Source organism: Thalassophryne amazonica, chromosome 16, assembly GCF_902500255.1.
Source record: "Thalassophryne amazonica chromosome 16, fThaAma1.1, whole genome shotgun sequence".
In the NCBI taxonomy this organism is placed as follows: domain Eukaryota; kingdom Metazoa; phylum Chordata; class Actinopteri; order Batrachoidiformes; family Batrachoididae; genus Thalassophryne; species Thalassophryne amazonica.
The window spans coordinates 64,655,557-64,679,041 of NC_047118.1; the positions used below are offsets into that span (position 1 = coordinate 64,655,557).

The 23,485-nt window shown below is 40.7% G+C and overlaps 1 protein-coding gene across 1 annotated transcript in view; it reads right to left on the minus strand.

Moving 5' to 3' along the window:
• Positions 1 to 23,485, minus strand: part of LOC117528620 (axin-2-like) — a 510,972-nt gene that overhangs the window by 308,906 nt on the left and 178,581 nt on the right. The window contains exons 19-20 of the mRNA XM_034191241.1: positions 14,299 to 14,406; positions 3,367 to 3,516 (exon numbers count right to left, since the gene is read on the minus strand). Of these exons, the coding sequence (XP_034047132.1) occupies positions 3,367 to 3,516; positions 14,299 to 14,406 (258 nt within the window). The remainder of the gene's footprint in view (positions 1 to 3,366; positions 3,517 to 14,298; positions 14,407 to 23,485) is intronic.

Below are 23,485 nucleotides of genomic sequence, written 5' to 3' on the forward strand. Positions count from 1 at the left end.
ATAAAAAAACCTTTTCGCTTTCCTCCTCATAATATTATCCCCAGAAATCTGTCCACCTACAGTAATAAGCAACACTAGTCATGTGACTACATCTTTGCAAAACAGATTTAACCATTTTGACGTATTCACTGTCAAATGTACAAAAAACACTGATTTCCTACTGTAAAATAATTATTGGGTGTGTGTGTGTGCATGCGCTCATGCGTATGTGGCTCCCTGTGGCCCAGCACCAACACCCTTTGAGGACACTACATTACAATGCTGGACTGTTGGTTTTGAATAATCATACCCAATCGAACCCCAGAAGGGCTTCAAGCTCCACATGAACATCCATAGTCCTCCCGTGATCCTACAGGCCAAGGCATGCATGCACTGCAGATTACCCACCCAGCCCAGGATGGTACAGAAGGTTCTAAAAAGCCATAATAGCTGCAAAAGGGCAGCCACACAGTCACAGAACCAGGAATATAACCTCCCCCCAATCTGGTCAACACACCATCAAGACCACCACCCAGCCAGCAAGCTAAACGGGTATGGGCCAGAAACATATCAGCCTTCCGCTAAAAACTGCAGGGCCCACAAGACTTGCAATAACCAGGGGCAGCATCCAGGTGGGGTGCGAAGTCTGTGAACCCATTGTTAAACATGCAGCACAGAAAAAAAAAAAACAAAAAAAAAACATCACAGTTCAAACATGACTCTACCACAAACAACAAACTGCACCTTGAACCAAATAATGTACATCACCGACAAGCAGTATGCCACCCGGTCAGTAGGAAATGGTCAAAACCAACCTCCCTTATGGTACCAAATCACCACCAGTCACATCCTTATTGAGATGTTGCCCAAAGAAACTATAGGGCAATAAAAAAAAAAAAATCCTGTTTCCACAACTTTACTAGCACAGTTCTATTTTTATTAAAAAGAAGCTTGCTGATGTGTACAGTCGCAGTGTGTAGCTCTCACTGTGACAGATACAGAGTTTTGAAGGAGTAAACAACTTTGGTAGAGCAAGCGTTTAATAGTAAGTGACTTTGCTCAATGTAAAACAAAATTCATTGCTGCTGCTGGTGTGTCAGCTTCCTGTCACTTCATGATTACATCACTGAACAGTTCTCACACAGAAAGTCAAACTCTCTCCCACTCTCTCTACTCTCACCATCCTGTCCTTCCTTTCTGATTGAAAATCTTGACTTGTCTCACTTTAATATCTGACATTAGGAAGGTGTCTGATCTAGGATGAAAATTCTGCAGTGAGTAAACAGTCTGAGAATATCAAATGAGCAGCTGGGGAAGTTTGTTTTTCTATCGCCTCTTGAGATCCTACAATTTGTCAAACTACATGTCATTCGGGCGTGAATACGAAAGCTCGTCATCAGCAGAAATGTCCTCTTGTGATAACATCTGCAGAAAGACAAATAACACATGATGGTGACACTGGGTGCTCTGACAGACAAAAATAGGAAGAGAGCAGAAAAGAAAAATATTTTTTTTGTTTTTCTGTTTATTTTTTTTCCTGTATATTTTTTCTGTTTTTCACTGAGAATATATTCTAACTGTGGCTATAAACTAATTTCTGATGGATTACAAAAAAATAACCTGTCACATCATTTTACTCAAAGGGTAATTGTCAAATAGCATCAGGGTCCCCGCAGATCCTTAAAAAGTCTTAAAATACATTGAAGTTGTTAATCTGAAAATATGGTCTTAATTGGAAATAAAATGTCTAAAATCAGTCTTAAAAGTTTTAAAAAATGCCAAACAAGGGAAGAAAGATTAGAGTTTGTTCTTGCTTTCTTCTGACACTGCAATTAAAAATATCAAAATAAATGGCAATTTCTGTTTTCCTCTCGCAACACTGTGCAAAGTGAGACTGCAAAACCAACAAATCTCTTTTGTTTATTCCGATAATGCTCAGACCAAAGACTCTTTCAACTAGCTGAAGTCATGATATGGGAAAGTGTAAATTTAATGAAAATGGCTTTTTCAGGTTCTGCAGCGGCTTTAACCAGTATCCGCGATCTATATTATAGAATATTATGAAATCTTTTGACAAATGTGCCCCTAACCCTTAGGCATACATATTCTTATTTTGCTTATTTATTTAATTTTTATCTATTGTAATGTTGATCTTAATTTGAATTCAGACTGACACAAAAAAGTCTTAAATCTATGTTGTAGGCCAATTTCTTTTTTATTTTATCAAGTAATGATGACTGATGATCATCTTAAGTAAAATGGTGATAAATAATTGTAGAACATATCCAAGAATTCTTAACCATTCTTTTGGAATGTAGTACTGTACTACAGCCATGTTTCTTGTGTGTGTGTTTTTTAACATTACTTTAACTTGTGTGTGTGTTTTTATTTAAATAATTTTTACAAGTTATACAACACCGTAGTCCTGGAGAAACACTGTTTCATCTCACAGTGTACGTGTACATGGGTGAAATGACAAAGTTATACTGAATACCATATGTACACAAATACAATGTGGCTATCCATATCAAGCTAACGGCCAATAAACAAAAACTCTGTTTCTTGAGAAAGCCTGATGTGTAAAATATATCATGACTTGGATGTCAAATAGGCATCCAAAAGATCTCACAGCTAGTCTAGGATGGATAGAAGTGAATAATTTGAGGCACAAGATGGTGATCTGTTGCTAAATTAGCTAAATGATAAAACAGCCTTCCCCACATTAGGGATGTCCATGAATATAGTCCCAAACATCATACACTCACTGCAGCTGCCCATGACGGAATTAAAGGAAAATCGCTGTTTAACAGAGCGTGGTGGCTACCTGCAGAGAGAGGAGAATGCCAACTAGGTTGGGAGTGCACAGCACTTGACATTGATCCAAACCCATACAGCCATTTTAAAAAGAAATAAAGAAATTCATCCCTGGAGCTTGGTATAAAGAGATTGGTGCTCAAAGAGCAACTGCTTCCCCTTCATCTGCCTACCTGTGGTTTTCAGATTTCAAGTCTTTACACTTTTATCATGAAACCCTGCTGTGATAAAAAAAAAAAAAAAAAGGAAAAAAGGAATCCACATTTGAACAACATGAGATATTAGCATTGTGTGATTTTATTTTCGCTCAATAACACGTGTTGTTTTTACTCAAAGAAAAGTCATTGCTACTCAAATAGCAATGCGTAATTTCTTCAGAATGCTTGCTCCAAATACGTAAAGCAATTCATATTCACCAAAATCAGCCAAGCTGCAATTCACAAAGTGCATTAACCCACTGCGCTTTTGAAACCTTCAGAAAACGTCACTAGGAAACATAAAACGGTAGTCGGTGGGCGAGCGGTTGGTCAGTGTGTGCGTGTTTGCCAACATGGATGAGTGGAGACCCCCTACCTGGGCATCGCGCTTCCTCCACTCCTGGGTGTGCTGCTGGTGCTGTTGCAGGGCGGTCCTGGCCTCCCTCTCCAGGCTGTCCTTTTCAGCGCTGTGCTTCTGTTGTAGCTGCGTCCTCTCCTGCTCGTACTGCATACGCTGCTCAGCCATCTGATTGGACAAGCAGGCAAAGAGAGACTTCATCAGCCAACACACACGCAGAACAATCCTGTCGTCATGACAACTTCTCCATCTACCCATCCAACCATCCTTCCTTCCTCCTATTCCACTAACCTTTTATCGCCATCTGGACACCTAACAGTTGGGTGCAAAAGGGAGGGCGGTCGTGAGGAAAATATTAAAACTTTTCTCAATATTCCGCATGTTTTCGGAGAATGAAAAAATGTGTTTAAGTGTAGTTTGGCCCTCCCATTGGTTACACTGGCCCCCAATGTCCTGCTTCTCTGTCTCTTCAAATTTTCAACCCTTGAATCCATACTAAGATCGGAATACAAAAGAGTGGCAACACGATGAGTGGAAGTTGGCAGGGGTTAGCCATGTGGCCACAATAAGCAGAAAATGCCCCATGCTATGCTTCTGACAGCATGTCAAAATCGGCTTAGGCAACAATTATAAACCCAAATCACTAGAATGTGAAGAAATATTTGAAGTTAGACTACAGCAAAGATTTGCATGAACTGACAAGAAGACTGTTGCAGAATTAATGCGGAACAAATTTGAGTCTAACTGGAGTCAGAAGCAACTATATGCATACCAGCGGAGGAACATACAATACTCAATGGAACACAAAGCAACAATTTTTAGGGCTGTCAGCTGAAGCAAGTCTGTATCCTGTGGCTGTAAGCGTAGTCACCTGCTGTGAGGTGAAGCTTGCCAGTGGCACTGCAAAGTTTTTCCCATGCGCTGTTCCGTTCCCACTCCCCCACGGTGGGGAGACCAGTGATCCCAGTCTGTCCCACCGAGCAGCCCCAGCCAGAATCGTGAGAGGACAGCAGGGGCCTGGGACCCAATGGTGTCTGGGCTTTGAAGTTAATCCCTGACACATTGTGGTTGATGGCACCCTACCTGGCCTGGCAGAGAAGCAGAGACCCACAGACTCTGTCCATGAAGTCTGCTCTATGCATAGGCCCTGCGCTTGGACGATACAAGCCATTCAGAACAGGTGATGAATGAGGGACTGTCCACATGAAGCCTGACACTCAGAGGAAGGTCACAACAGATCCTTCATTTTAGCAGCCATAGAGACAAGACCAAGAGGACAATAGGAGCACTTATAACTGGATCAATGAAATGAAACTATTAGATGTCCGCAGCTCTGTGACAATGTCGTTCACACACAAATAAGCCTGCAACATCATAAAACGTCATTAATCAAACAGCAGAGTATATAGTAAACATGTAGTCAGTGCAGGAAATTCCACCGTGAGACAAATTTAACCTGTTTTCCAATCAAAGACATAATAGAAACCAATCCACAGTCAGAACTCAGTGTCCCACAGGCAAAGCCGGACTGGCACAACAGTATGATTAACAGACAAAATCATATAAGCAGATAATTTAATCAAGAACTCTTCAACACAACATGCAGTATGAAAAAAAAGAGGAAGACATCCTGGCTTACTTATTGCTCCTCTGAACAGTCTTGGGCCAAGGGGGTCTGACGTGAAAGCTTGGATCACACTGGAAAAGTGGATGAAAAAAGGACTCTGTAGATCCATTGTGAGTAAAAGAGCAAAAGAAAAAACAATGGAGAAGATGTGACAGAGAAGACCCAGAGTGAAGCCTGGTTGTGACATCATGTAGCGGTAGTGTGCAGCTGAGGATGCTGGGTGGTGCGGTCCTTAAAGGGGCCGACGTTCTACTTATTAGCGAAAACCTTGTCGGCTATAGCACAGCTTGGTGCCAAAGATACAGAATGGGTTGGGTGTCACTGCACAGCAGGAGTCCAGTGCATGTGGCGACTGCACATAGAATGTGGACAGTGGGGCTTCTTTCAATCTGAAATGTTTGGGGAAGAGGAAGGAAGAGGAGGGTGTAGAGGAGAGTAAAAGAGAAGTCCTGGCTGATCTCAACAGGGGAAGGATGTAGCTGAGTGTGAGGAGGGACAGAATAAGTCTCATACATCACTGTAGGGATTTAACTGAATAAAGTTAGTCTGTATAGGGCCTTTTGCAAAAGCCGTCCGCTCAGACACAAACTTCCCCCTGCTCTGGCAGATCGCCGTGACCAGTTGGAAAACAGTAACAAGTTTCCAAACTTACAGCAGCTTGGGTCAGAAACAACGGAAAACACAACAAAAGCCTTGACTGACAATAAGGAACAGGTTCTTATGTGGGCGAGTGAGTGCCTGCAAAACCTTTCACGATTTTGCATTTTAGGAGCCAAGAATATCACAAGTGAAGCAGCAAAAAAACAAAAAACATACAAACAAAAACAGATTATTCTTTGCAATATGTTTTCTGTTTTTGCTGGCAGACAAGTAGGAACAAGAAAAAAAAGTAGTTCATTGCAGCTCAAAAATGATAGAAGTTATTGAGACAGCACAAACCAACATCACGACACTACTGGAATTAATCAAGTCACTGATTAGAGTTTTGTACATCTATGTGACACAGTCAACATGAGAACATGTTAATGACTACAACCTTCAAAGCGCCAACCACGGCAAGTGAAAATAATGCTGTAATACATGCACAGGATTTTTTTTTTTTTTTTTTTTTTAACAGTAGACACAAGCCTCTTAATACTGTACTGGGGGAGGTGATGATCTAGTGGTTAAGGTTTGGGCTTGAGACCAAAAGATCCTCGGTTCAAATCCCAGCCTGACTGGAAAATCACTAAGGGCCCTTGGGCAAGGTCTTTAATCCCCTATTACTCCTGGTGTGTAGCGAGCACCTTGTATGGCAGCACCCTCACATCGGGGTGAATGCGACGCATTATTTGTAAAGCGCTTTGAGCGTCTGATGCAGATGGAAAAGCACTATATAAATGCAGTCCATTTACTAGACACTACACTGCAAAAACACATACAGTTCAATTCAACTCAATTTAGTTATACAGCTGTAAATCACAATGTATGTTGTACCAAGCCACTTCACAAGAGTAAGGTCTACTGTAACCTTCCACACGAGCAAGCACACTGTCAACAATGGTCACGGAAAAAAAAACAAACAAAACCCTCAGGCATTTTTTGATCATTGGAAGAATTCTCAAGCAGTCCAGACTCAGTGGGATGAGCAGCTGTTTTGGCTATACCAACAACAACAACAACAGAATAACAAATAACAGCTAAGCAACCACAAACATATAGAGTCCGGTGTCGCAGACCAAACGGTCACCCCTTCCCCCTAAAAACTGGTCCGCCTGCCTTCACTGCGTATGTGTCGTTTCAGAACTCATCACTTGTCTAAGACCGAGTCTATTAACCCAAAGCGATGAAATGGATAAATGTGATTATTAACCATCAGATGACAAGGTAAAACCTCTTAAATCATTCTGAAGTCAGTTTAAAGCAGAAATAAGGCCGTTTTAAGCAGAAACGAGGCGATACTCTGTGATGCTTTGAAATGACCAACGCGCAGTGAACGCATCGGCTAGCAGTTTGTGTTGCCGCGGCGCTCTGATTGCTTCCTCTGTCTTTTATGATGAAATAATGCTGGCTTTATGTGGAAATGATTGTTGTACAAAAGCTTCAGATATCTGTCGCTGAGATAGATGATAACTGGAGTGCAGTTTGAAGCAGAAACGAGGTGATAATTTGTTTAAGTGATAATCCATGAACCGTGGCTAATGACGCATGCGCAGTGAAGGCAGGGTGGACCGATTTTTAGGGGGACAGTTTGGTCTGCGACACCAGGGGTTGCAGCAACCTGATGGATCAAAAAGCATCCAAACAGCAAAGAGCCAACAACAAACATAGGGAGTACAAATGGAAAATCAGTGTTCAATTGTGTTTCCCCATAAGTCTTTGACTTGTTCCAGTAAGTATCTCTCAGAGACATCCAGGAGACATCGACGCCCTCCGGTCTTCCAAGCAGCCTCTGAACTTCACATTGTTATTCAGGTGCCTCAACTCTCAGTCAGGAAGGACCCCATAGCATTTGGGTGGTCAACTGGAGGAGAGCAAGATCCACAACGGTCGCGAAGTCTTGGACTCCCAGCAGTCTGACTCATCATCAGGTCCAGTTTCAATTAGTTCTGGGTACAGGATCTCAAAACTACTGGTACATCAAGAACTTATTTAGTGCATGCTTCTGTTTTTATTGATATATTTACTCTCTATAAAGCAGATCACTTTTTGTTGCACCAAAGGTCTAAAAAAATGACTTGAGCATTTCCATAAATATGAATACATTTCTACAGAAATTTTCCATCTGAAGTAGAAGCTCAAAGTGCTCCACAAATGATTACACACACACACACACACACACACACACACACACACACACACACACACACACACACACACACACACACACACACACACACACACACACACACACACACTGTGCTGCCTGCAGAGCACTCAAATGAACACCGGGAGCGACTTGGTGATTAAGGACCTTAGCCAAAGGTCCTTTTTTTTAAATTTTCCAACCGAGAATCGTTTGGTCTCAAGCCCACCGCTTTAATGTTGTGACCTCATTACGTCTACCATGACATCCAGCTGCCATCGGAGAACAGCTGCTACACACAGTTTGTATTTTAAAATCTCACTGAAGCTGCCTTGTTGAAATGTTCTTTTGTGACCCTCTGACTGGGCAAATGTGACCCTTCTGATCTTGTGACATGTTTCTTTAGCGCCGAAGCATGAAAGACAAATGTAGAACAAATAGTACTTGTGGAGTCCATGTGTGGAAGCACAGAGTGGAGAGCACATAAACAAAGCTTGTGAATAACAACGTATCTGCATGTTGATACAAACTCCTTTTACCCTCCACATCATCTTCACAGACAGACTTGTCTTCATATTTTTAACTGTAAGAAAAAAGGTCTTTCAATGAGCTGCTACACATATGATGTTAGTTTTATCTGCCATCTTGCTCTCCTGTACCTCTACACTCTGAAGCTGCAGAAACAAATAATCATTCATTGAATATTTTCTCCAAGCCTTTTGGTTGCTGTTGTCATACATAACAATAATTAATGCTGAAAATGCATAAAATCTTAAGAAAAACACACTGTTTGGATACACTCTGAAGGAACTCTATAACTGATGGTCTCAACAAGAACTAAAAAGTTGTGTGTCCATAATAAAATATTTCCGTTATCCACCTTATTTTGCATTATGGGTGAGGCTTCCGGTAAGAACCGGAACCGGTGTTTGTTTACATGTTAACTGTTCGTGCGAATCCACTTTCTGTCAGGGTTAGAGACCTAAACAGCAGCCGTCACAGCTCAAACGAGACATCCTGTTGTCTACAAATATAGAGGTGGGAAGATGACATGAAGGAGTCGCCTAAGATAACATACGGCAGCATTTTTAGCTAGTTTCTTAACTCTCACTTCGGACGGGAGGCAATGAACAATCTGAAAAGCTCTGAGGCGTATCAGGACCTGATAAGCCTTCTTAAATATCAAATCAAATCAATTTTATTTATATAGCGCCAAATCACAACAAACAGTTGCCCCAAGGTGCTTTATATTGTAAGGCAAGGCCAGACAATAATTACGGAAAAACCCCAACGGTCAAAACGACCCCCTGTGAGCAAGCACTTGGCGACAGTGGGAAGGAAAAACTCCCTTTTAACAGGAAGAAACCTCCAGCAGAACCAGGCTCAGGGAGGGGCAGTCTTCTGCTGGGACTGGTTGGGGCTGAGGGAGAGAACCAGGAAAAAGACATGCTGTGGAGGGGAGCAGAGATCAATCACTAATGATTAAATAGAGAGTGGTGCATACAGAGCAAAAAGAGAAAGAAACACTCAGTGCATCATGGGAACCCCCCAGCAGTCTAAGTCTATAGCAGCATAACTAAGGGATGGTTCAGGGTCACCTGATCCAGCCCTAACTATAAGCTTTAGCAAAATGGAAAGTTTTAAGCCTAATCTTAAAAGTAGAGAGGGTGTCTGTCTCCCTGATCTGAATTGGGAGCTGGTTCCACAGGAGAGGAGCCTGAAAGCTGAAGGCTCTGCCTCCCATTCTACTCTTACAAACCCTAGGAACTACAAGTAAGCCTGCAGTGTGAGAGCGAAGCGCTCTATTGGGGTGATATGGTACTATGAGGTCCCTAAGATAAGATGGGACCTGATTATTCAAAACCTTATAAGTTAGAAGAAGAATTTTAAATTCTATTCTAGAATTAACAGGAAGCCAATGAAGCGAGGCCAATATGAGTGAGATATGCTCTCTCCTTCTAGTCCCTGTCAGTACTCTAGCTGCAGCATTTTGAATTAACTGAAGGCTTTTCAGGGAACTTTTAGGACAACCTGATAATAATGAATTACAATAGTCCAGCCTAGAGGAAATAAATGCATGAATTAGTTTTTCAGCATCACTCTGAGATAAGACCTTTCTAATTTTAGAGATATTGCGCAAATGCAAAAAAGCAGTCCTACATATTTGTTTAATATGCACATTGAATGACATATCCTGATCAAAAATGACTCCAAGATTTCTCACAGTATTACTAGAGGTCAGGGTAATGCCATCCAGAGTAAGGATCTGGTTAGACACCAGGTTTCTAAGATTTGTGGGGCCAAGTACAATAACTTCAGTTTTATCTGAGTTTAAAAGCAGGAAATTAGAGGTCATCCATGTCTTTATGTCTGTAAGACAATCCTGCAGTTTAGCTAATTGGTGTGTGTCCTCTGGCTTCATGGATAGATAAAGCTGGGTATCATCTGCGTAACAATGAAAATTTAAGTAATGCTGTCTAATAATACTGCCTAAGGGAAACATGTATAAAGTGAATAAAATTGGTCCTAGCACAGAACCTTGTGGAACTCCATAATTAACCTTAGTCTGTGAAGAAGATTCCCCATTTACATGAACAAATTGTAATCTATTAGATAAATATGATTCAAACCACCGCAGCGCAGTGCCTTTAATACCTATGGCATGCTCTAATCTCTGTAATAAAATTTTATGGTCAACAGTATCAAAAGCAGCACTGAGGTCTAACAGAACAAGCACAGAGATGAGTCCACTGTCTGAGGCCATAAGATCATTTGTAACCTTCACTAATGCTGTTTCTGTACTATGATGAATTCTAAAACCTGACTGAAACTCTTCAAATAGACCATTCCTCTGCAGATGATCAGTTAGCTGTTTTACAACTACCCTTTCAAGAATTTTTGAGAGAAAAGGAAGGTTGGAGATTGGCCTATAATTAGCTAAGATAGCTGGGTCAAGTGATGGCTTTTTAAGTAATGGTTTAATTACTGCCACCTTAAAAGCCTGTGGTACATAGCCAACTAATAAAGATAGATTGATCATATTTAAGATCAAAGCATTAATTAATGGTAGGGCTTCCTTGAGCAGCCTGGTAGGAATGGGGTTTAATAGACATGTTGATGGTTTGGATGAAGCAACTAATGAAAATAACTCAGAACAATCGGAGAGAAAGAGTCTAACCAAATACCGGCATCACTGAAACAGTGTTGAAAGCAGTGTTAAATGTAATGTTGAGGCTTGTCATTCTCAGCATCTGTGTAGATGTTAAAATTGCCCACTATAATTATCTTATCTGAGCTAAGCACTAAGTCAGACAAAAGGTCTGAAAATTCACAGAGAAACTCACAGTAACGACCAGGTGGACGATAGATAATAACAAATAAAACTGGTTTTTGGGACTTCTAATTTGGATGGACAAGACTAAGAGTCAAGCTTTCAAATGAATTAAAGCTCTGTCTGGGTTTTGGATTAATTAATAAGCTGGAATGGAAGACTGCTGCTAATCCTCCGCCTCGGACCGTGCTACGAGCGTTCTGGCAGTTAGTGTGACTCGGGGGTGTTGACTCATTTAAACTAACATATTCATCCTGCTGTAACCAGGTTTCTGTAAGGCAGAATAAATCAATGTGTTGATCAATTATCATTTACTAACAGGGACTTAGAAGAGAGAGACCTAATGTTTAATAAACGACATTTAACTGTTTTAGTCTGTGGTGCAGTTGAAGGTGCTATATTATTATTATTTTTTTTTTAATTTTTATGCTTAAATAGATTTTTACTGGTTATTGGTGGTCTGGTGTGTTCATCTGCTATATGGTATATTTAACTGAAATTTCTGACAACCAATGCGTATCAGAGGTGCCCAAACTTTTGTCTACAACTATATCTGAATCTCTTAAAAATACAGTAATCAGGTGTAATGTGTGATACAGACAACAAAAGAGCACTGTGTGAAGGAAAATAAGGAAAGATGGAAATAAGTCACATTACGTTGTTTATTTCTTTTATTGTTACAAGGGAAACAGTGTTTTCAATACATTTTCAATATATGTTCCAAATAAAAAAAAAAAAAAGATGATGTGTTCTGTACATGTCACAATTTCCACCATAAGCATCAGAAATAAACATGATTATTCCAGGGGGAAACAGCCACTAAATACTTAACTGTGTGTTTGCATAAAAGTGTCGGTATGACTCACTTCTTGAATCCAGGGTTTTTGCTTTTTGAAAACTGTCTCTGTTCAGTCAATTACACAGGTTGTGTTAGAAACGTGCTCTTTAAAAGCTTTTGGCAACGTTACTTTGATTCTTTCACAAGGCAACCACACAATGAGATCCTTCATGTGTTCACATATAATGACTATCCACAGTCCCACTGTCTTGCTGACCTGAGCTTGTGAGCTTGTCAACAGAATTTGAGCCACAACTGGCACTGATGGTGAAGTGTTTGAAATTCTGTAAGTGGAATCCCTGCATACAGACAGGAGTCTACATCACTCTCTAAGATGCAGTCAGCTCCAGGGTGTGGCGGTCCTGGTGGTGGGCCCTTTGAACAGGTGTGATCCTCCACCGGCATCACATGAGGACTTCTTCACCCTGATCTATCTCATCTTGTTCAACTGAGGGCAGCAATACAGGACATGATTATCAAGAAGTGATGCATTAGGGTTTTCATTACAACACTTTTATTACACCATTAATCTTCCATCAACCCCACTACTTCCCATAGGTAACAGCATCACCTCTGTGCTCCAGAAGCCAAGAAAAAATCTGGTACATAACAGCTACAATATTAATTTCTAATTGAGAATAAAATACTGCATTGTTGAAAGTTTGTCTGTACTGAAATTATGGCATTTTTAGGTTCATACTGACCAGCAGTCCAAACGCATGTTACATTTTAACTGCTCAGAAAAGAGTAACACATGTTGTTGTTAATGACTAATATTAAAGTACTGTGTACTGCAGACACATGAAGTCATACCTGTTATTCTCGTGACACTGATGTAAATCATCTTTATCTTCTCCAGTGGTCTGTCATATCCCAACCACAAAGTAAGACGTTCCTCTGCTGACTTTTTTTTTTTTTTCCAACAAAATGAAAAGCACACGTGTAATGTTTTAGGTTGTCTTTTCAAGTTGAGATTTTCTGTCACATCCTTCTGGGTTCCTCATCCCTCAGTTGGAAGTGGAAACTCTCTCAGTCTAGCTCCATGTACAAAACATTGCTGTTGTAGCCGCATATTTAACTTTGTCTGGATGTTAGTAAAACTGCGAACAGCACATGTTCCCAAGCTGCGCAAGGACATTTTTAAATGCTACGGGAGCTGATCATCATTTAGAAAAGGAAACAAGCTTTAAAATAAACCGGTACGGGAAACAAAAACCGTTAGAAGATAATGGCACAGTGCTACTTCCGGTGTCTAACAGGAAGTTACACCCATAATCGCTTCTACAGCAGCGCCCTCAGGAATAAGGTGGCTAAACAGACTACATTTATACAACGCTTTTTCATCTCCATCAGATGCTCAAAGTGCTTTACAGTAATACCTCACATTCACCCCGATGTCAAGGTGCTGCCATACAAAGCGCTCACTAAACACCCGGAACAAGTACAGGATTAGGGACCTTGCCCAAGGGCCCTTAGTGATTTCCGGTCAGGCTGGGATTTGAACCAAGGATCCTCTGGTCTCAAGCCCAACGCTTAACCGCTGGGCCATCACATCCCCATAATGATAACTTGTTCGTCAATGTCTAATAAGATGACAAGTCTTAATCCCAACAATTATACTTTTGTACATGCTACCCAGTGTTCCAATAAGTATTTTAATTAAAATGATAACATCAGGGAACAATATATTACTCTGAACATTATCGACATCAGTAAACTACACACAGAAACAAAAAATGATAATGGAAGCTTACCTTTGGGAAATACAAAGGTCATTCGATAAAGAAGATAAGATTTTATTAAACTGCATACCTGTTATGGCTAAAATGGTTGGTTATATTAAAGATGTACACTAAAAGATGGGAGAAAAATCCCAGTGGAAGGCAACAGAAGACTTTTAAATAATAGAAAAGTAAACTGTGCACATCCTCCAATGACATAATTATGTAGATTAATTGAATGTGCTATTTTATAAAAGATGTACTCCCATCTCTGTTAGATTTCATTGACTTATGAAAACAGTTTGAAGCAACAATCAAGAGTAACTGAGATGTAACGATAACGCAGACTGCATTAGTTTTAAACCAGATATTTAATGACACAATCTAAACTTAATCAAACGCATGTCCCTTATCATGATAAATTAATCAGGTGGAACCGATGAGGAGGAATAAAAGACTATCCGTATGGATATCAGCCCCGTCAGCTCGCTCTGACAGACTGCATGTTCGCTGATTATGGGGAACAGATAATGTGCTGATGAATGATGCAAGGAGAGAATTCTTTCCTGTGGCTACATGCCTTCACACATGCAGATACAGTTAGATACACACACTGCAGACAGATGGACAAACGTAACAGACTCGTACTTGCTGCTCATACTGCTGTCTGACTGTGTTAAGTTGCTGGGAGAAATCCTTGACCAGGTTCTCTCTGAAGGACTGGGAGCAGATCAGGTCCTTCTTAATCTTCTGCATCTAGAAGGATGACAACAGAAGGTACACAAGATATTTTAATGACTGTAAAAGATTCAACATACAGTACAACGAACATAAATCACACAATGTTGGTGTAAAACAAACAAGTGTACAGCAGCTTCTATTTAATCTGTACTTTGTTGCAAACCTTAAAATTCATAACGCTGATATTTGGGGAGCATCAGACTACATGTGATGTAATCACCATACACCAAAAAAAAGAAAAAAAATGTAATGCTTCCAAGACCTGTTATATATGAATGCTTCAGCTCAGTGCCTGAGAAAGATTGACTCTGTATATCATGCTTCCTTGAGGTTCATTACGAACTGTAGGACCCTGACTCATCATTGTGAACTGTATTCTCGAGTGAGATGGCCTTCTTTGTCCACCAGGAGGTTGATCCACTGGTATACTTTTATTTATAAGGCCATGCTTGGATTACTGCCCTCATACATCTGTAACTTAATCACACAGAGAAGTGTTGATTCTTATGGTTTGCGTTCCAATGAACATTTGCTACTCTCTGTTCCTTATGTCCGCACTGAAACTGGAAAAAGGTCCTTCACCTTCTCTGCCCCTTCTTCATGGAACACTTTGCAAAAGGACTGGAAACTTACAGAACTGATCACATTAAATGACTTTAAAGCCAGACAGAGCACTTGAGGCAGCCTCCTTCACATGTACTTGTTTTAATTAATTAATTTATTAATTTATTTATACTGTAACTGTATTTTTATTGCTGCATTTTGGCCAGGGTTCCCTTGAAAAAAGAGGTTTTTAATCTCAATGGGACTTCCCTAGTAAAATAAAGGTTAAATGAAAAAGAAAAAAAAAAAAAAAAAAAAAACACTTGTGGGTGGATGGGAAAATTTTAAAGAATGAAACAAAAATTTTCCTTAGAATTTCTACTTTAATTACATATCTTCATTTTTCAACACAGTCGCGAATGATGACCAAGTTTAGTGAAGCCATTTCTGTTTCCGCAACCAGCTCCTGAGTGCATTTTGAAGTTCATCATTGGAGTCGTACAGATTTCGACGAAGGTCTTCCTTCATTTTCGGGATAAGATGGAAATTACATGGCACCAAATCTGGACTGTGTGCTGGATGCGGTAATGTGTCAAGATTCAGCTTCCTCAGCTCTTTCATAGTGGCATGAGAAGTCTGTGCCCAAGCATTGTCATGCTGCAGCAAAACATTCTCTTTCTCCATTCGAATTCTACCTAAGGGCTTTTTAAAAGCTTGGAGAGTCTCTATGGAATGAGTTGAGAAAACTGTTGTCCCATGTTCCAGGAATTCAATATGGGTACACAGTAAAATCACGTGTTAAATTAACACTGACAGTGTACATATGTTCCCACTATGGCCAGAGTAGGACCATATGTACACCGACAGTGTTAAATTAACACTGTCAGTGTTAGTTTTACACTGGTGATTTTACTGTGTAAGACCATCTACATCCCCAAAAAACTGTTGACATGACTTATCCAGCCAAAGTTTGTGAGTTGATTTTTTTTGTTTTTTTTTGTCTGTGGCGAGTTTTTTTTTTCAATATTCCATAGGATTAAATTTTGTTTTGGTTTCTTAACAGTGGACCCAGGTTTCATCTACAGAAACAATATTGTGGAGAAAAATTTCAAATCTGTGAGCTTCTGATTCCAGATTCATTTCACAAAAATAGAAAATTTCTTTTCCACACATCACTTTATGGATATCAATTTAAGAAATTTTTGACCAGTCCATTGTCAAGTAAATCACAGCGAAAGTTACTGCATTAAGCGATAGAAAACAGGTTGTGACCATCAAAACAATGGAGCTCTGGGAACTGGACACAGAAAACATGTATGCCCTTCCATAAAGGTGCTTCAGCTGTTGCAAAACAATTCAATTCAATTTTATTTATTGCATTTATATAGCACCAAATCACAACAAAGTTGCCACAAGGCGCTTTACTTAGTAAGGTTTAACCTTACCAAGTAAGGTTTAACTTTACTAAAACCCATTAAAAAGGAACTATTGGTTACTTTTTTATCTTTAGCAACTGCAATTTCCATCAATCCAAAAAGAGATGAAACTATTCGGCTGTTTGACAAAAGAAAAACCATTAAACCATTATCATGGAACAGAAAAGGACTTTAATAGAAGAAAGCATATCAGATATTAGACTGATTCTACCTTGTGCCTTCTGGCAAATGTAACTACCTCTTTTCAAGGAGGTTTTCATGAAAAATACCCCCTTTTCACCAAATAAAGGAGATTTGGGGCCTAAAAACACCCACTTTTCTGCAAAATGAAAAGGTTAACACACCTTTAAATGACAAACCCCTTGCAGCTATCAAAGATGCATATGATACACTCTTGTCTGTGTTTCCCCAGGAAGTACAGGATCCTGAGTAGACACCACGCAGTGTCCCAGTGTCGCAGACCGAACGGTCCCCTCTAAAATTTGGTCTGCCTTGCTTCACTGCACATGCGTCATTAGCCGCAGTTCACGGATTAACACCTCGTTTCTGCTTCAAACTGCACTCCAGTCATAATCTATCTCAGCGACAGATGTCTGCAGCTTTTGTACAACCATCATTTCCACATAAATTCAGCATTATTTCATCATAACAGACGCATGAAGTGATCAGAGCACCGCGGCTAAACGAGCTGCTAGCTGATGCATGCTTCGGTCATTTCAAAGGGTCACAGCGTATATTGGCGAGTGTCTGATTAAAACGCCCTTGTTTCTGCTTGAAATTGACTTTAGAATGATTTAAGAGGTTTTACCTTTATCATCTGATGGTTAATAATCCCACTAATGCATTTGATCGCTTTGGGTGAAGAGACGCTGTCTCAGACGTGCTGCTATGGTCCGAAATGACACATGCCCAGTGGAGGCAGGGTGGACCAATTTTTTATTTTTTATTTTATTTATTTATTTATTTATTTATTGGGGGGGGGGGGGGGGGGGGGGCATTTGGTTTGCAACACCGGAACACTGAGTCTACATTAAACACCCTTTTACCATTATTTCATAAAAACTTGTCTACAGTATCCATTTGATGAACGCTAGCAAATCCACACAGGAGAAAGAGCTTGTTATTACAACCCCTGGCAAAAATTATGGAATCACTGGCCTCGGAGGATGTTCATTCAGTTGTTTAATTTTGTAGAAAAAAAGCAGATCACAGACATGACACAAAACTAAAGTCATTTCAAATGGCAACTTTCTGGCTTTAAGAAACAAATTTTGTGGCAGTCAGTAACGGTTACTTTTTTAGACCAAGCAGAGGGAAAAAAATATGGAATCACTCAATTCTGAGGAAAAAATTATGGAATCATGAAAAACAAAAGAACGCACCAACACATCACTAGTATTTTGTTGCACCACCTCTGGCTTTTACAACAGCTTGCAGTCTCTGAGGCATGGACTTAATGAGTGACAAACAGTACTCTTCATCAATCTGGCTCCAACTTTCTCTGATTGTTGTTGCCAGATCAGCTTTGCAGGTTGGAGCCTTGTCATGGACCATTTTCTTCAACTTCCACCAAAGATTTTCAATTGGATTAAGATCCAGAATATTTGCAGGCCATGACATTGACCCTATGTGTCTTTTTGCAAGGAATGTTTTCACAGTTTTTGCTCTATGGCAAGATGCATTATCATCTTGAAAAATGATTTCATCATCCCCAAACATCCTTTCAATTGATGGGATAAGAAAAGTGTCCAAAATATCAACGTAAACGTGTGCATTTATTGATGATGTAATGAAGCCATCTCCCCAGTGTCTTTACCTGACATGCAGCCCCATATCATCAATGACTGTGGAAATTTACATGTTCCCTTCAGGCAGTCATCTTTATAAATCTCATTGGAACAGCACCAAACAAAAGTTCCAGCATCATCACCTTGCCCAATGCAGATTCGAGATTCATCACTGAATATGACTTTCATCCAGTCATCCACAGTCCACGATTGCTTTTCCTTAGCCCATTGTAACCTTGTTTTTTTTTCTGTTTAGGTGTTAATGATGGCTTTCGTTTAGCTTTTCTGTATGTAAATCCCATTTCCTTTAGGCGGTTTCTTATAGTTCGGTCACAGACGTTGACTCCAGTTTCCTCCCATTCGTTCCTCATTTGTTTTGTTGTGCATTTTCGATTTTTGAGACATATTGCTTTAAGTTTTCTGTCTTCCTTGGTCTACCAGTATGTTTGCCGATAACAACCTTCCCATGTTGTTTCTATTTGGGCCAGAGTTTAGACACAGCTGACTATGAACAACCAACATCTTTTGCAACATTGCGTGATGATTTACCCTCTTTTAAGAGTTTGATAATCCTCTCCTTTGTTTAAATTGACATCTCTCATGTTGGAGCCATGATTCATGTCAGTCCACTTGGTGCAACAGCTCTCCAAGGTGTGATCACTCCTTTTTAGATGCGGACTAATGAGCAGATCTGATTTGATGCAGGTGTTAGTTTTGGGGCTGAAAATTTACAGGGTGATTCCATAATTTATTCCTCAGAATTGAGTGATTCCATTTTTTTTTTTTTCCCTCTGCTTGGTCTAAAAAAGTAACTGTTACTGACTGCCACAATTATTTTTCCTGATTTCTTATAGTGTTTCTTAAAGCCAGAAAGTTGCCATTTGAAAAGACTTTAGTTTTGTGTCATGTCTGTGATCTGCTTTTTTTCTACAAAATTAAACAACTGAATGAACATCCTCCGAGGCCGGTGATTCCATAATTATTGCCAGGGGTTGTAGTCTTGTCATTTCATTCATTCATCCATCCATTTTCTGCCACTCATTCGTGTTTGGGTCGCAGTGGCAGTTGACCAAGTAGCTCAACCCACACCTCCCGATCCTTGGCTAAGTCCTCTAACTCTTCAGATGTAGGTGCCTATTCTCTATGAACCCTAGACATGGTTGTGTGTGAAAATCTCAGTAGATCAGCAATTTATGAAATACTCAGACCAGCCCACCTGGCACCAACAACCTGCCACATTTGAAGTCAATTAAATCCCGTTTCTTCCCCCATTTTGATGTTCGGTTTGAACTTCAGCATCTAGATGCCTAAAATCATTGATTTGCTGACATGTGATTGGCTGATTAGGTAACTGTATTAACAGGCAATTGAATAGGTGTAACTAATAAAGTGGCCGGTGATTGTATATTTCACATTTTCCCATGACACCTGCATTCTTTCCGTCTTGGTTGTGCATATAACTGACACTTGCATTTCTATCTGTCGTTATAACCTTTTCTGTTGTATCATACCCCCTCAAAGTCATGGACGTTAAGTCCGTGCTGACAGATTAGTGACATGCTACTGTTTTCCATTTATAGGTTTCATGAGTTGAACTCAGCAGTTTCACGTCTAATGCACACACACAGCATGTAGCCAAAGTGAGATGTATAACAGCCTCACAGATAAGCAGGTATTGACTGGAAAGCTCTCCCGCTAAACAGAAGCCCACACTGCGTGGAGTGCTGAGCACGAGCCAGCCCTAACGTGCTAATGAGTCTGACTGCTTAACACGAGTGACCTGTTCTCTGTTCAACATCCCGCCCACTGAAGATGAAGTGAGGTCAGCATGTCAGCATGCGAAATACATGAAACTGCTTAATGAGCTGAATAATAACGATTTTATTCATTTGGAATAGCTTGGTGATAATAATGTTCTTAGCTGTTATATAAATTTTATTTTAATATAAGAAAGATTAAATGTGCTATGAAAAGGCTTATTATGCAAATCTTTAGAAACTGGGAAAAGCGGTAGTACAGAGAGAAATACATAAGGTGGAATATGAGTACACCTCTGCTTTAACAAAATATGTGTGTATGTGACTAAACTCTTTTTAACCAATAAAAACATGTATATCAAGAACAAGCTACAGGCAATGAAAAAACTGCAGATTACCACAGCTGAGTTTAGCAACGTTTCCTAGGAATGTTGTTGTGGTTTCATAGATGAAGTCGTGAACAAAGTCAAACATGGCAAAAGTAACCTGACCAATCAAGTGATACTGAAACCACTCATAGCTCAAGTAGAGGTCAGAAATTTGAAAACACAAAGTTGTATTTGTATGACCTCTTTAAGGGCCCCTTCACACATAAGATTTAAGTCGACTATGCGCACGAAGGAGGAATTGCAAGCCAATTGTGAAAAATCAGAGCACACACACAAACACCCAACAGCTTCGCTTGGCACTTAGAAAATGTGTGGCCATTTGCGCTGTTAGCATGAAAACAGTCAGCAGATGATCACTTTCGAGCTGGATGTGAAATTTGTCTAAGTGCCCCCAAGAGTGTGGCTTTGCAAAAAGCAACACACATGTGGCCTGCATGTGTATCGCACGTGTGCGCTTGTGTCGCGCTCCCCCCTACCCAAAACACATGTGGCATACGTGTGGCTCCCCCCCCCTCCCCCCAACACATATGGTGTGTGTGTGTGGGGGGGGGGGGGGGGGGGGGGCACACTTGCATAAAATGCTGATATGTATGCTGCACAGACATGGTCACATGGGTGGCCGGGCAAGGAGGTCTGAGCGCTCACAGCACAGCAGGATGCCTATCAACTGCTGACCAGAGACTCACTGACAGCTCACATAACACAAAAAAGAGAATGTGTGTGTGCACTGGACAGACAGTGGGTGTGGCTGCTGACAGCCTCAGCTGTTAAGATCTCTGGTTCTGGACATCCCAGCTGCAGAACACGTATCGTGTTTGGACGGACATGAACTGTTCACTGTGACGTGCATGTGTCTGCTTGCTGTCCTCACGTGGACATACACAAAAACAAATATCGCTGTTGCAGCCGGCTGCAGAGAGCGAGCGCACAGCGTGCACATTGACAGGCTGCCCCAGGTGATATGGACCGTCGGATCATAACACGCAGCAGGTGATCTGAATGTCACGTCACCCACGTGAGCTCTGTTTCACATGTCCTGCAGCACGCCATCCACAAGACACGCGGGGCCGGCTGGACACACCGGACCAGTAGATGTGGACATGATAAGAGCGCTCCATTCATGTCATTTCATTTCCCTGTAGGTTTGTAGGTTCATTTCACATTAATTTCACTGTAGGTCAGTGACCATGGGTCAGCTGCAGAGGAACAGACGGCACTTTCTTGTATACATACTTGTATTGTATGCCTGATAAGAGGGATTAAATAAAATGCAATGTTTTTCCAATGGTGTGTGGTTTTATTTTTTTTTTAAATACCATCTCCTTGTTGATTTCAGGCATTTTTCCGCACCTTTTACAGACCAGTGATGGTAGCGCAGTGGTAAAATTTCTGGCTGGCAAGCAGAGCATTTGTAAAGTGCAGGTTTGAATCCAATGGGTGCCATCTATTTATTTATTTTTTCACAGCAGCTGCGCAATGTGGTTACACATGCTCCAGCTGCTCCCACTGTGACGGTGTCATTGCAGTGGGAACGCAGTGGGATCGTTCACGTCTGCCCATCAGCTTGATGTTTTCGTGGTTCAGTCATACGAGCTGTTCTGCCGTGATTCACCCTGATTTGTACTTCTTCGTACTATGTGAGAAGGGACCCTAAACAAGGAACAGCTGAGGCTTGAGTTGAATATATTGTCATTGAAAACCAGGTGTAGACTCAAACCTAATATCTGTTCATTCTCTTTCATTATAACATCCCGTGTTCATGTGAATCCTTAAAGCAGACCTGTATTGAAATAAATGTGGTCAGATTTCAGAAAGAAATAGCTGATATGTATTTATAAGACCCTTGTGAATGCAGTAAAGTAAATCTGTAAGCCCAAATTTGTAATTCAGCGGAGAAATCTTCGTTTAAAAATGACAAATTTGCAGCTAAAATTTAGCCCTCTGTGAAAACAGTTTGTACAGCCATATCATTTCCATGACGTCAGGGACAAGACGACGCGCTCCCGCCTTCAGTCCGATCCCGCATTGAAATTGATTTTATCTGTTAGTAATGTTACTTATACACATCCTGGTTTCAACATCCAAAAGTAAGCTGCAATGAATGTGAGATAGAGATCTGTGTGCTCAGATCAGCAACGACATTGACAGCAGGCGCCGTTCTTCCTCTCCCGCTCTCTGCCTCCGCTGAGCTTATTAAGTCTGCGGGCTCGTTAACCGCCGACGCGGGCCACTCATACCTCCCGTGTCTGCTTTGCAGCCGGTGTTGTGCCAGATTGTCTGTCTACTGAATGGAGCTGCAGCATACTTGGCACAAGTCCTGAGATTACACTCGCTGTTTTAATGCGAAGCGGCCGGTACACCTGTTGCTGCAAGGACAGACTTCTTGCGGCAAAATCCACAGCACCGCACGTCTTGGCAATCGGAGCCCCAGAGCTCCATGGACGCTGAGAGAGGTTTATATATTTTTAATGACTGGGATTCTTTGAGGGTCTCACCTCCATATCCCGTGACGGTACCGGAGGCGAAAGACAGGAGATTTTCATTGCGACACAACTCAATCAAACGGGCGAATGAAAAAGTCCCCCAAAATAATTTTCAGGCAAAAATAAAAATAAATGTATACTCACCAAACGTACCGTAAGACAATATGAAGTTTTAAAAAACCTTCGATCCTTCCATATAAAACAAAAAGGTAAGCGATGCAAACTGACGTAAATCCACTAATTACAATTGGCGCAATGCATGCTGGGAGAGGGTCTTGTCCATGACGTCTCGGCAGCGTCCATGATGAGAGGGACAATTTGCAGAGGGCTAAATGTTAGCTGTAAATTTGTCATTTTCAAATGAAGATTTCTCCATTGAATGACAGATCTGGGCTTGCAGATTTACTTTACTACATTCAGAAGGATCTCATGTGTAAATGTAAGTCATTTTTTGTTCAAAAAATCTGACTGCATTTTTTTCAATGCAGGTCTCCTTTAAGTGTAGAACTTCCAATGTGGTTGGATGTTTTCTCAGTAACATTTTGGCTCAGGGTGTACCTGTGTGATTGTCTCAACATGTGTTTGTCCCACAGCAGAAATAAACACAAAAGGAAATGAACATTTGAAAAAAATGCAAAAATAACGCAAAGTTTCTATGTATACAAATACCACAGCTGATGTACACTTTTGCTTTGCACG